We start from the raw sequence: 13,702 nt of genomic DNA on the forward strand, positions 1-13,702 counted from the left end.
GTGTGAAAAAGTTAGACGACCTGAACTTTTCGTCAACAATTCATGGCTCTTGCATCATGACAACGCTCCAGCTCACACGGCACTGTCTGTGAGGGAGTTTTTAGCCAGTAAACAAATAACTGTGTTTATTGGAACACCCTCCCTACTCATCTGATCTGACCCCCAGTGACTTCTTTCTATACCCAAAGATAAAGGAAATATTGAAAGGAAGACATTTTGATGACAGTCAGGACATCAAGGGTAATATGACGATAGCTCTGATGGCCATTCCAGAAAGAGAGTTCCAAAATTGCTTTGAAGGGTGGACTAGCCGCTGGCATCAGTGCATAGCTTCCCAAGGGGAGTTCTTCGAAGGTGACCACAGTGATATTCAGCAATGAGGTATGCAGCGCTTTTTCAAGGATGAGTTCACAAACGTAATTGTCCAACCTTTTAAATTAAAGGAACTTAAAAGGCATTCCCTATTTCAGTACTATTTTACTATCTACTTATTTTACTCAAATTCTTTCACACAGTTAAATATTTTATATTTCACACTCTTTAACCTATCTGATATTTCTGTTGGCTTATGGTATAAAGTGGTGGTATTCGGGATAGGAGGAATCTAACTTAATTTCTTTTATAAGTAGGCAACTATTGACTGATTTATTAAAAATTATTTCTTTCCACGTTGATTTTTAAATGCCTCATGTAACATATGCTAAAGATTCTAATTTAAACTAGAGTCTACTGACTGACTATTTTTGTACAAGCACCATATTGTTTCTGTCACTGGAGATCAACAACACATTCAGACCTCTGGTAATGCCAGTCCCATGTCTCTTAACTTCATCAAGTGAATCAGTCAACTGTCACAAATTTTATTGGCTTTTTGCTTGTAATGTTATTAAACCTAGATGTGAAGGACTTGGAAATGGGTATTGTTTTTTGTTATCTTTTCTAATTGGTTAATCCTAATTAAAAAAAGAAAATAGATATAGAATCATCAGCTTACTAACTTGCTCCTTATTTTCCATTTATCCAATGGGTTATTTTGTTTGTTGCATTATACAATCTTATAATCTTCTTTTGTTTCTTATTGCATTGGCTAGAATTTCCAGAACCATGTAAAATTTTAATGAAAATAGCAAGGATCCTTAACTTCTTTCTGATTTTAATAGGAATATCTCCAAAGTTCCATTAAGAAAGATGTTGGCTATTAGTAGTAGATTATTCTTTGTCTTATTGACTTAGTGTATTCCAAGATTGGAATTTCACTTTTATCAACTTTTAGCACTTATAAAGATTATAGTTTTTTCTCTTTTACCTAGTGATGTAATAAATATATTTCCTGATATTATTAACATATTTCCTAACATTAAGTCTTTCTACAAAGAATCCTACTTGGCCACATTGTATTTTCAAATATACCGCTAGAAAGTATTTTCTTTTCCTTTTTTTCTTTTTTTTGGTAAGGAAGGTGCAGCTTACAGTGGCCCATGTGGGGATCGAACTGGCAACCTCGGTGTTAGCAGCACCACGCTCTAACCAAGTGAGCTAACAGGCAACCACCGAAAGTATTTTAATTAAGCTTGTGGTATCTATATTCATAAGGAAAAGTGGCCATTGTCAAATTTTGGTTTTAAGATTATGCTGGCTTTTAAAGTGATTAAGAAACTTCCCATCTTTTTTCAAAAACACTTTACATAGCACAGGAATGACCTGGTCCTTAAGAGTTTGGAAGAACAAACTCACCAAGTAACTTGGGGCCTTTTTTTGGAGAGAATCTTTGACTTTTTTTCAGATTATTTTATGGTTATTGTGCTTTCAGCTCTTCTATTTCTTCTCAGCTCAAGTTTGGTCATTCTATTTGCCAAGGAAACTTTAACTAGAATTTTTAAGTGTATGAATATGTATTTCTACATATTTTTCTCATATATTTTAACTTGTCATATCTAATCCCATGTCTGAGACTGCACAGTATTAAAAATATTTCATTACTTTCCAGGTGTCTCTAATCAGTCTTTTAAAGATTTTGGATTTATTTACCAATTCTGCTCTTCAATTAATTTATTTTGATTTATATTTCCTTCATCTCCTTAGTAGTAGGACTTCTTGAGAAACAATACTTTATTTTGTTTTATTTTAAACCCCAAATACAAATCCATAGAGATGTTGTTTTCTTCCTCTGTTTTTAAACAGTCTCAATGATGTACATTTCCTTATGTTGTTTTGAAATTATGTATTTATTAGGGTGATTGATTAATGCATGTCTCCCCAACCAGACATGAGGGGCAGAAATCATGTATGTGTTCCTTACTACTGAATACACAGGGCCCACAGTGGCTGGGCACAGCTATGTGTTCGAAGAACAAGGTTAGAATGAGAGGACAGTCTAGCCCTTTTCTTGGAGCCCATCGTTTGCCAGCATCCCAACAGCCCACAGACCACTCACCAGCCCCATAAGTAGCCTCTGGGGGTTGTCTTCCTCCTGGAAGAGGGGTATCAATCTTGGCTCTGAAATTAAACAGAGCGATTGTCAAGCAGGGTCGTTCACAGAAAATGGGCTAGAAGAAGAGGAATCAGCCTGGGATTCCCTTCCCTGAGTCATAACACTTCCCTGATAGATGAGAATTTTTCATCAGGTAAGTGTGACCTGCAAGCTGAACTTGTCACTCAAGTGACACACAGAGAGCTCTGTGCAACAGAGGGAGGTAGAGACAAAGAAAGGATGAATAGAAGAAAGGAAGAGAGGGAAGAAGGGAGGGAGGGAGGCAAGGAGAGAGGGAGGGAGGGAGGGAGGGAAGGACGGAGGGAGGGAGGGAGGAAGGGATGGAGGGAGGAACGGAGGGAGGGAGGAAGCATTTCCCAATACCTACAGGCTCTGACTTTGATTTTTCTTCAACACAAAAAACTCACTGCTGTCTAAGAACCTCTGCTTCACTGGAGACAGAGTGACCTGGGCTTTCTCTTAACCTTAAGGGGCCATAACCCAGGGACAGGGATTCGGCAGAGGATCACATAACTCCCTTCCTTCTGACACTCCCTCCCCCAGCCCCCATAGTTCAGTGTCTTTGGAAGTTACTAAGCTGAGGGGACCAGTCAACTACTGTGGCAGTAATAGTAATTGGCACAAGTTATCTGACAGAAAACGTAACTAGATCAAGATGGAAAAGTGACATCTAAGGTTAAATCAAATGTCACTTTCTCCACCATGATTTGCATAACAGCAGCAAGGCTGAAGGGCAGGCAAACAGACTCATTGGAAGGTCTGCCCTAATACTCCTTAACTGTTCTTCCCATTCCAAACACCTAAGGCACAGCAGCGTCGAGAGGGCAGAACCACCCTGGTCTGTGGGCCAACTCCTTGTGGGAGGGCATGGATGCCTCTCCACTTCTCGGGAGATATCCTACCTGGATCCTACACGACCTCCATGAGTAAGATGAAGTCATTCAGACCTTGAGCCCAGTAGCCCTGAATTTCACACGGAGGGTTCCATTTCTGGCAGTGATGGTGTTCTCCCTAGGAAACTAGCACCAGCAAAGCACATGCTCCAGACTGGCAACACTTCCCGTATTGCAAAACCCCTGAATCACACCCCGGGGCACTGGGCAGGACTCCTGCCATCTGCTCCTGCCTGGTGCTAGTGGCAGAAACTCTGACTTCAGATACAGATAACCTGGAAACAGGGCCAGGGGCTGGTCCCCTCTGGGCTGGATGACAAGTTCACCGTCACAGTTCACATAGGTTGTGTGCACAGCTGTAGGACGTGCAGCAACACACTGTATAAAATAATTTCCGCTAGGGTCACCCAACACATACCTAAACATTCAGGCCCATAAGACAGAGGTGCGATATAAAAACAACAGCTTTTTAAATAAAGGCTGACCTTTATCAGCCATGAGAGAGTCCCACCACCAAAACCACAAAAGGTCTCATCCCTGAATATGCTTAGCACTCTCTTCTTCCAGTTCCTCCCAGCTAAGTCCCTCTCGTTTGTCAAGACTCTGCCCCAACCATTCCCAGCAGTGAGCTAGTCCCTCGCCCCTGCACACCGAGATGACATAACACCTGTCACCTGGTTTCGAAATTGTGTGTTAGCATTTCTTTCTCATACACTAATGATAAAGCAGCCACCTCAGGGAGCCCACACGTGTCAAGCGTTGCAATAGGTGCTATAAACATGACCCCCTTTACTCTCATTTTCGCTCTGCCCTTGCCCTGAGCAGGACCACACAAAATGGATAAACGGCTTGCCCAAGCGCACATGTTAGCATGTGGCCGAGCTGGAATTCAAGTCCAGTTCAGTCTGGCTCCAAGCCCATGCTCTTTCCCCACAGCCACAGGACCCACAGGAGGCTCCTCAATTTTGCATCCCCATGACCCAGTCCAGTGAGTACCCAAGTGTCAACCAACATGAAAGGAGCACAGAAGTCACAGGCCCTCGTAAGATACGACAGCTGGAGAGGAAGCGTCCCTAAGCCAAGGGGATCGCATCCTGTGTGTACAGCCAGGGGGCCTGTTCATGAGATCACACCTATGAGGACAAAGAAGGAAAACCAGAAGGCCACCAACACTCAGGGACTCCTGTAGCAAAAGCACACTCAGCAGCTGTCCCTGAAGGTCCTGGTGCCAAGACACACGTGGAAGGAGCCGGGTGACGATTCTGGCAGGAAGACATGAAAGGGAGCTGCCTTCACCACACTGTTGGAAGTGATCTTCCTGCCAACCCACAGTGGAAGGAAGAACAATGTTATAAACAAAACACTGACTGAAATCCAGAAGGCTTTTCTTACCCAAACTCCTTGCTTCTAGGTTAGAAATCACCCTACAAAGAAAGTAGCCAATGTTATTCACACAGGAAGCATTAAAAAAAAAAAAAAAAAAAAAAAAGAAAGCCACACACCATACAAAGATGTCCTTTAAAAACCCATAACCCATAAAACCACTGCAGAAACTCGGGCTGCTAAAAACCTCAAAAACTTTAATCAACTTGGCAAAAGCCACATTAGGCAATTATAAAACTCAAAGCCTTTTAGTGCAAATAATGACAATAATTTACAACAATTGCAGCTCTCAGTTATTGGAAATAATGGGAACAGAAAATAGAACAGAGGTTGGAATGGGGCCTGTACTTGTAGCACTGAGATGACTCACTATCCAGAAAATCTGCTTTCAAAATAAGAGCAAGCTCACCAACCCGCCCACTAACACTTTTCTCTATCAGCCTTCTGTCTGTACCTGCCTAAAGGGCTCCATTAATAAGAGCTTCCTTTATCCCTTCTCCCTGATAAATCATCCAACTCCAGGATGCAAGTTTGTAACGTTTAACAGATAAACTTTTCCCACTAGAAACTTCAGCCTCAAACCCCAGAATAGGGCCCAGTGGCTACAGCCATTTGCTGACAGCATCACTTTTGCTGAGGATACACAAAGAAAGTAAGCTACTTCCATGAAAGGTAGCTAACAAAATAACTGCAAGAGATAATTACATTACAGACACAATAATCCCTAACTTTACTTACTTGATTGCATTATCAAGAATGTTCCTCTCATACACTTTGGATCTTCTTTTTCCTGTTTTCTAGGAGTGAGAACATGTCAGAGTGTGAAAGGTGATGATTTTGTGGGTGACATTTTTCACAACACAGACATAATGTAATACAATTGAGAGTTTCAGAAAAAAGAAATACTCTTTCCAGGTAAACAGGTAAAACACCTAGATTCTTAGAAAATTGTTTTAAAAATGTTTTATTTTGAAACTATTATAGATTTACAGGAAGTTGCAGGTCAAGAATATGTGATAGGCCACAATGCTACAACTATACACAATGCTACAGAGAGATCTGTTACTCTTTACACAGTCCCACCCAGTGTTTACAACTTATACAGCTATATGGAGAACACTATCAAAGTCATAAAACTGACACTAGTACAATGAGTGTGTAGTTCTATGTCGTTTTATCACATGCATAGATTCATGTACCACCACAATCAAGATGCAGAACTGGTCCATCACCCCAAAGAAGCAACAGAGAAGCCCCTCTGTCTGCCTACTGAGAGATGAGTAGTGCCTGGCAATGGGGAGGGTGCTGCAAATGTAAGCCAGCCTGACATCTCACAGGTATCACCTGGGTCTAATACACCATTGCTTTTGCTTCTTGTGTTGTTCTCAGGAACCCACACATACCTCTTCCGAGATCAGGCCGTGCCACTCTCTCCTGACCACGCTGTTGTTATAGTGTAAGGGGGGCTTGGAGTACTTGACATATTCCAGGTGGAAGTTCAGTTTTTCCCAGTAGCCTTGAAAGCTATGCACCTGTAGGAAACAAAAACATCAGCGAGCTGAAGAGGCAGGACGTGTTGGCCAAACAACCCAGAAAGGACCATGCCTTCCTTGCTGCAAAGCTGGGCATGCCTCACTTCCTCAGCTCTTGCGTGGCAGCATTTCCGAGTGAATACTTCCCACGAAGGATGGCATTCTCATCCTGATAGGAATTCTAAAATAGACTTAGAGTCTTGCTTTCCCCACTTCCTTTTCTACCCCCTTTTACACAGAGAGAACCATTGCTCACCTCTCCAGACTGGTATGTCTCCCCTGGGTGAAGGCTAAGCGGGTCAGCCTATGTTAAACACACAAGTCATTTCCTCCCCAGAGACCCATTTTTTCTGACTTAGGTTGTATCAACAATGCCATGTTCAGTCAGAGAATATTCATAAGGTTTGGAGTATGTGGAATAGGCTTACTTTCCTGCTAAGCTTATTTACTTATTTACTAGATTTTTTTCCAAACCAGGAATCAGAAAGGTGCAGTGACCTAGTTTCACATTCAGCTGTCAAATACCTCAGAACAGAATAGTTGGCATCCTATTTAGGTCTTTAACTTATTGATATAATTGTACTACCCTGAGCAAGAATATATCCATTGTGTTTATTTTTAAATTAAACACAATAATAATACATTTTTTAATGTTGAAGGATATACTGACAAATTGTTTTTGTTTAGTTTTTTAAGTCAAGCAAGCAGCAGATTGGTTAAAAGGATAGTATATTCTCAAGATGGTGAGAGCGGGCAGGCCCGGAGAAGAGCAGCTGCTCCAAATTGGTTTTTGGGGTTTTGTTTTTGTTGTTTTTTTTAATCAATGAAGATAGATCTATGATACACACTTTCTTGCCCAAAATATGCATTTATAAAAGATTTGACTGGGGCAAAGGGTGCGATGTGTGGCCATAAAACAAAGTAGCTAAACCTATTGCGGTAACAGACTTGGCTGTATTGCAAGAAAAAGAGAACTTAAAGTGAAATATGCTTCAATCAAGAAAAAATGCCCTTATGTTAAATAACAGCACTATTATGTTAAATGTTAAATAATAAATACATTCTCCAAATTCTTATTGAAAGGGCAGTCACAATTGGTTTAAAATGGATTTTGGACGATCCTTAAAGTGAGTTACATGATAATGTTAACTTGCTGTTTTAGAAGCCTAAAAGGCCAGTCCAGCCAAAATCCCTTCTCACAAAGACAGGAAAAACTATTCCCAAGAAAGTATCATTTCTAGGGGAAATCAGAACACTGGAGTCAGGGCACACTCCCCATTTGACCTATCTCACTCACCTTTTCCATAACTTTCCATTTCTTTATACCTTTACCCTCTGGTATTCCTTGTAATGAAAATAATAATAATAATAATAATGAAAGCCAATCCTGCTCACTTTGGCCAGTTAGGCCTCTGACGCAAGTCACTACAGCTTTCTTGCTATTTTTACCTCTGGGTTCAGACACACTACTGCCAAAAGCCGGAAAACTCAGTGGTGTTGTGGTGACATCTTGTGGTCAGTTACGCTATTAGCTCTGCCTGCTTTGCCTCCAGTTCCACCGTGTGGTCGCCCGACCCTGCCCAGGACAAGGTGTGGGAAGGGAAGCACATTGGCGTCCTGCTTGTCACAGGGCCTCTTCGCCTCAGGCCAAATGCCGTCCTCCTGTCAGAAGAGCCCATCACACACTTACGCTGTGGCGCCTAAGAAACAATCTCTCCCAAAATGACCTTCCTTCTCGCTCCCTCATTTAAAAAAAATCCCTTTTCTCAACTGAGAATAAACCAATGAAATAAGTCCATAGACAGGCTTCAAAGGGGCTCATGAACCCACTGACTGTATTTAAAATGGAGTGCATGTTTGTCTGAGCGCTTTTCTGGGAAGAAGGTCTACAGTTTGCACCAGATTTTCAAAGGAATCCATGGCCTAAAATAGTTCAAAATCTTTGAGTTCGAAGGAAAAGGATCTAAGTTTAAAACAATAACAACAACTTACTTACAAAAGAAACACTGTTAGCCAAAAGCCCCAGAAATACTTTAATATAAATTTATAGGTCTTTCAAGGCAGTCACTGCACTGGATGTTGTACCATAGCCAGTAAAGGGCACACAGAGAAAAACAATTAGTGGCACATGTCACTATGTGGTATCTACTAGATATGTGATGCAACTTTTTAAGTTATGAAAACTCACAGAGATCACTGTAAATTGAAGGTCTATTTGGAAGCCTGCTTAATACATAAGACCCAGAGGATGAAAATGGATTTAAGTAATGAAGAATAAGGACAGGATATCCCACGTGGGGCTCTTGGGAAGTGAGGAAGGCTGAGAGCTCCAAATGTGGATTCTGGGTTTAGATCAGAGGCAGAGCATTAGAGGAAGCAGAGAAAACAACCAAACAGCACTTCATTCCCTAGGGGGAAAACAGCCACTAGAGCTGACTCCAAACTTCACCCGGTTTCCACCCCTTAGAGATTTACCTGGTGGGGTGTCACCTGAGCCTCCCGAGTTTTACAAGTTCCCCGGTGATTCTATTGTTCAGCCAGGGCTGAGAACATACTTGAGCATGTCTGGGTAATCCTAGTCTCCCTCCCACCCTCAAACATTTTCCTCAATCTACACCTCTGGTTTAAAGGCTGATGAAGAACCGCTGTCTGAAGACGTGATTGTGTTGTTGAATGCTAGGAGACAGCACTGAAAAGGGAGTTAGGGCCCATCTGTGAAGGATCTCAAATGCCAAGTGAAGCCAGAGAACAAAAGCCAAGTGAATGCCAGTATGCTCATTAAGCCAGAGAACAAAAGAAGCTCCAAGATAAAATTTTAGATGTTGTAACACAGTATGGTGGGGAGAGAGCCAGCCTGGGAGTACAGAAAACCACTCTGATCAGTCAACTAGCACTTAGGGAATGAAGTGAGCGATAGGCACCACCTTCATTCAACAACTGAGCAACGTGAGAGCCACAGCGGCCAGAGATGCACACTGCCAACTACCTGAAGAGCTCATAAGGCTTTAAAATATACAAAAATGCTTTATAAGAAAAATACCCATGAATTTAACTACTTCTGGGAGACTTGGTGTTAGAAGCCATCATATACTCAAGAAATGATCCAAAAGCACTTCCTTGCACAAGCAGGAGTTTTAAACTTTGATTTTGAAAGAAGTCTCTTCTTGAGAAATAATGTTTTTTTGTCTCTTAGGATGACATGAAGTAACTACCACATGTAGACCATCACAACTATTAATTGAACAAAAGAACCAAAGGGTTACATTAAGGGACAGATTCCCACTTAGGATTTGGATTGACCGTTGATTTAAAACAAACAAACAAACAAAAACACCAAAAAAAAAAAAAAAACCACCCTGTGATACTGGCTCATCCACAAATTACTGCCAGGAAAAAACATCTGCCTTTCATTTCTAAATGACCCTCCGGCTTTGGTCCTCAGTCTTCTGATTAACCAGCATCTTCTTACAACAGAGGAAGCCAACTCAGAGAGAATCTTCACTCTCTGTGCCAGCGCTCAAGTAGTGGAGCTGAAGCATCAGTCTACTTGGCTGTTCAGTGGATTCCGTCTCAGTGTCAGCTTTTACTTGCAGCCAGAGAAATAGTGACCTACTACCTCCAACACGGACAAAATAAAATAGAAACATCTGTGTCCACAAAGCTAGCAAGACACCTATCAAGCCAGATGCTCTGAACTGGGCCGCCCAGACCCAGGACAAGTGACTGTCCTCCTGAGGCTTCCTGTGAAGGGCATTGCATGTTGCAAGTTCTCCTATTTATAAATGGACTTCCTCTTTCTTCCCAACAGCTAGTTAAAAAAATAAAATCTCTCTTCTTTGCCCAGCAGGGTTGTTCTCTTACCATTTTTAGTGGGCTGGATTTTTTAAATATAATCACTAAATATGGCTCTAAATTATTCCATCCCACAATTAGCATATACCCTGAGAAAGCCACGGCTGAGGTATTCCCCTCCTCTCAACCTTAAGAATTAAACATTTTATCTCCAACGAAAACTATGAGTAAGAGCAGCATAGCCGAGTGGCTGGTAGGAGAGAAAGAAAAACGAGAATCCTTGACCCTGGGCCTGTTCCGCAATTTCATCATCTGGGAAGTAAACTGAAGGTATCCCCATCTCCACACATGACAGCAATGAATTTACCAGCCTGGTACTCTGTTTCTAATAAATAGTGTTTCTTTGTAGCATCATAAAATTAAGTTTTACAATATTAATTGAATTTGCCTTAACTCACTGTCCCAGAAAATATGTTGTATAGGAAAAATGCTTATGTTTTCTTTACAACTCTACTCACAGAATACTTCACTTCTGGTCACCAAAAGTGTGGGTGTTTTTCCCCACATCCATCGATTCTCCAACATCAGCTGGGCGTCCTACAATTTAACTGAATTCTGACACTGCCTACCTAGAGATAGTGTTAAATCCCACAGGTTAAGGACTCAGTTCCACACAATTTGCCCCCTCTTCAGATGCCAATAGCAAGTACAGGTTGTCACCTGTGCTTCTGACCGACAATCTACAAATTGGAGGTTCCCAGAACCCTTCTTTGGGTTCAATAATTTGTTAGCGTGGTTCACAGAACTCAGGGAAACAGTTTGCTTACCATAAAAGATACAACTCAGGAACAGCCAGATGGGAGAGATACTAGGGCAAGGTATGCACAGGTGGGAAGGCGCTCGGAGCTTCTGTGCCCTCTCCAGGCACACCAACCACCCTCCCAGTACCTCCACATGTTTATCCAGCCCAGAAGCTCTCTAAACCCCTCCAGTGAGAGTTCTTTACGGAGGCTCCATTACTTAGGCACCATTGAGTAAATCATTGGCTATTGGTGAGTGAACTCTATCTCTAGCCACTCTCACCTCTGATGTGGGGAATTGGGTGAGGCTGAAAGTTCCCACCCTCTAATCACATGGTTGGCTCTGGAGGCCACAGTCCCACCCTTAGGTGCTTTCCAACAGTCACCTCATTAACATAAACTCAGGTGTGGATTGAAAGGGGCTTGTTATAAATAACAAAGGACATTCTTCTCACCTCTGTGCTCTGGAACTATTTCAGTAACTGGGAACAAACAGCAAATATTGTAACAAAAGATGTTTCTGTAGCTCTTACCACTTAGGAAATTACAAGCTCTGAGCCAGGAACTATGGATGAAGACCAAATATATATTTCTACTTATAACACAATATCACATATGTACAAACTGAAATGTGGAAAATTAATTAATATTTCCCACATAAACAACTGACATTTCTGGTAATGCTACATTGTTGTCTAAGCAACAACTCTAATTTTTAAAAAAATTGCCAGCTATTACACTGGAATTGCATGGATATCTAACAAACCTTTTATTTAAGTGCTGGTTGCTATCTGTATAGGAAGGGTCAAGGAAAAGCTGTCTTTTCCAAAAAGACAGCTGTATTTCACTAAGCTATGAATTATACTCATGCTCTCTGCCCCGTTAAAAGTTTTAAAAAAATTTTTAAGTGAAGAAGCATAATTAAGTAAATAAGTCTCTGAATGTAGAACAGTCCAGGTGTCAACTACTCTTTTAGACGCCCTCCCTTCTGAGTGGCCATTAGTGCGGAGGAACTTTAAGTCTTTCTGGCCTTTCCAGTCTCTGGGTCAGGTGGTTAATAATCTCTAAACAAATGGTTAAATAAAAGGCTTCCTTACTTTATAAAATGAAACTAAAGCTGTCTATCTTAAAAAATACTTTGGTAAAAATACTACATTTCTCCATTTGTGGCATTCTCATTCAACTTTTATCTTTATATTCAAGTAAGTTATTGGTTTTTTTTTAATACATACAAGGTGAGATCAAATAACATGGTGAATGTTTAAATTAAAAAATTATTACAGTAAAAGACACGTTGCCATTAATACCCTTCAAAATACTCCTCCTCGCTTCAAACACAATTATCCCATCATTTTTGCCACTTTCTAAAGCAGTTCTGGAAATCCTCTTTCGTGACTGTCTTTAGTTGTGCTGTCATGGCTGCCTGGATGTCCTGAATCAATTGAAAACATTTCCCTTTCCTGGTCATTTTGACTTTGGGGAAGAGCCAGAAGTCGCATGGTACTAGATCTGATGAATAATGTGGATGAGGACACACCGTAATGTTTTTATTTAACAGAAATTGCCATACCAGAAGCGAGGTGTGACACTGAGCCCTTCCGTTGTGATCACAAAATATGGTGAATGCTTCTGCCAAGTGCCATCCAACGGAAAGGCAAGGATCTTCAATATGGGAAGCAGTGCATTGAACCTTAGTAACAGTGTGTGACAAGTTTCAACTTGTTCAGTGCAGTCAGTCAGGTGTGAGCTATAGTTGAGAGAAGGTGTGTTTTAAAGTGTGTCATAAATCATCCTCTGTCATGACAATGCTCCGTGTCACACATCAATTCTGGTATATGGCAATTTTGGTCAAATAAAAACATTATGGTGTGTTTTCATCCACCTTATTCACCATATCTGGTGCCAAGGGACTTCTGGCTCTTCCCCAAAGTCAAAAGGATTCAGGACATCAAGGCAGCTACGACAGTGCAACCAAAGACACTTACGAAAGAGGACTTCCAGAACTGCTTCAGAAAGTAGCAAGAATGATGGGATAAGTGTGTTTGAAGCAAGGGGGAATATTTTGAGGGGAATTAATGGCAATGTGTCTTTTACTGTAATAAACTGTTTTTTACTTAAACATTCTCCATATTGTTTGATCACACCTCATACATGCTTCCTGTGGTTGGACAGTTTTAACAGTTTCTCTTCTCACTATAAAACCAAGGGTAATTTTTAACCTTTACAAAAGTTGCCACTTCCCTAGAGAAAACCATGTTTTAAGAAGGGATAAAATCATTCTTAGGGAGTTCACTCTTGATGGCATTCCTTTTAAAGCGAAAACCTTGTTTAAATATACTTCTTGTTTCATTTCTTAAATTCTTGTGGAAGTCATTTTATAAGTCAGGAAGTCTTTTGTCTTTCAGGTAACAATCCTCTAATTTAACTGGTTTATACATCCTAACATGTTCATATATTAAACAATTGTAAATTGCTCCACTTCACACTGAAATGATTTGCAGAGAGAGCAGGAGGAAAGCCTATGCCTGGTTTCATTTTTCCCTTCCCTCTAGTGCCTCCTTATTAGGGCATTCATCTACCAAGGAGAACGGAAGCAAGTGCTCAGAGTAAACAGAGTTCTCCTGGGCCTCATGGGAAGTCTGGCAGCAAGCATGCATTCGAGAGGTACCTTGTGCTTCAGGTTGTAGGTGCTAAGAGCCAGTGGTAAGCATGGCAAGAGCAGTCTGGGGCTGGGAGGGAGGCTCAAGGGTGGGAGGTGCCACTTCAACCAGGTCTGTCACAATGTAATTAAGCTGGGACTTGGGGTGGAAG

At 41.2% G+C, this 13,702-nt stretch overlaps 1 protein-coding gene across 5 annotated transcripts in view; it reads right to left on the reverse strand.

Annotated features, from left to right (window-relative positions):
• Positions 1–13,702, reverse strand: part of GSAP (gamma-secretase activating protein) — a 99,707-nt gene that overhangs the window by 20,018 nt on the left and 65,987 nt on the right. For all 5 annotated transcript variants that reach the window (XM_019744568.2, XM_019744572.2, XM_019744569.2 and 2 more), the window contains 4 exons: positions 6,171–6,299; positions 5,506–5,564; positions 4,777–4,808; positions 2,435–2,496 (listed from right to left, as the gene is read on the reverse strand). In XM_019744568.2, the coding sequence (XP_019600127.2) occupies positions 2,435–2,496; positions 4,777–4,808; positions 5,506–5,564; positions 6,171–6,299 (282 nt within the window). The remainder of the gene's footprint in view (positions 1–2,434; positions 2,497–4,776; positions 4,809–5,505; positions 5,565–6,170; positions 6,300–13,702) is intronic.

Source organism: Rhinolophus sinicus, linkage group LG09 (assembly GCF_036562045.2).
Source record: "Rhinolophus sinicus isolate RSC01 linkage group LG09, ASM3656204v1, whole genome shotgun sequence".
In the NCBI taxonomy this organism is placed as follows: Eukaryota; Metazoa; Chordata; class Mammalia; order Chiroptera; family Rhinolophidae; genus Rhinolophus; species Rhinolophus sinicus.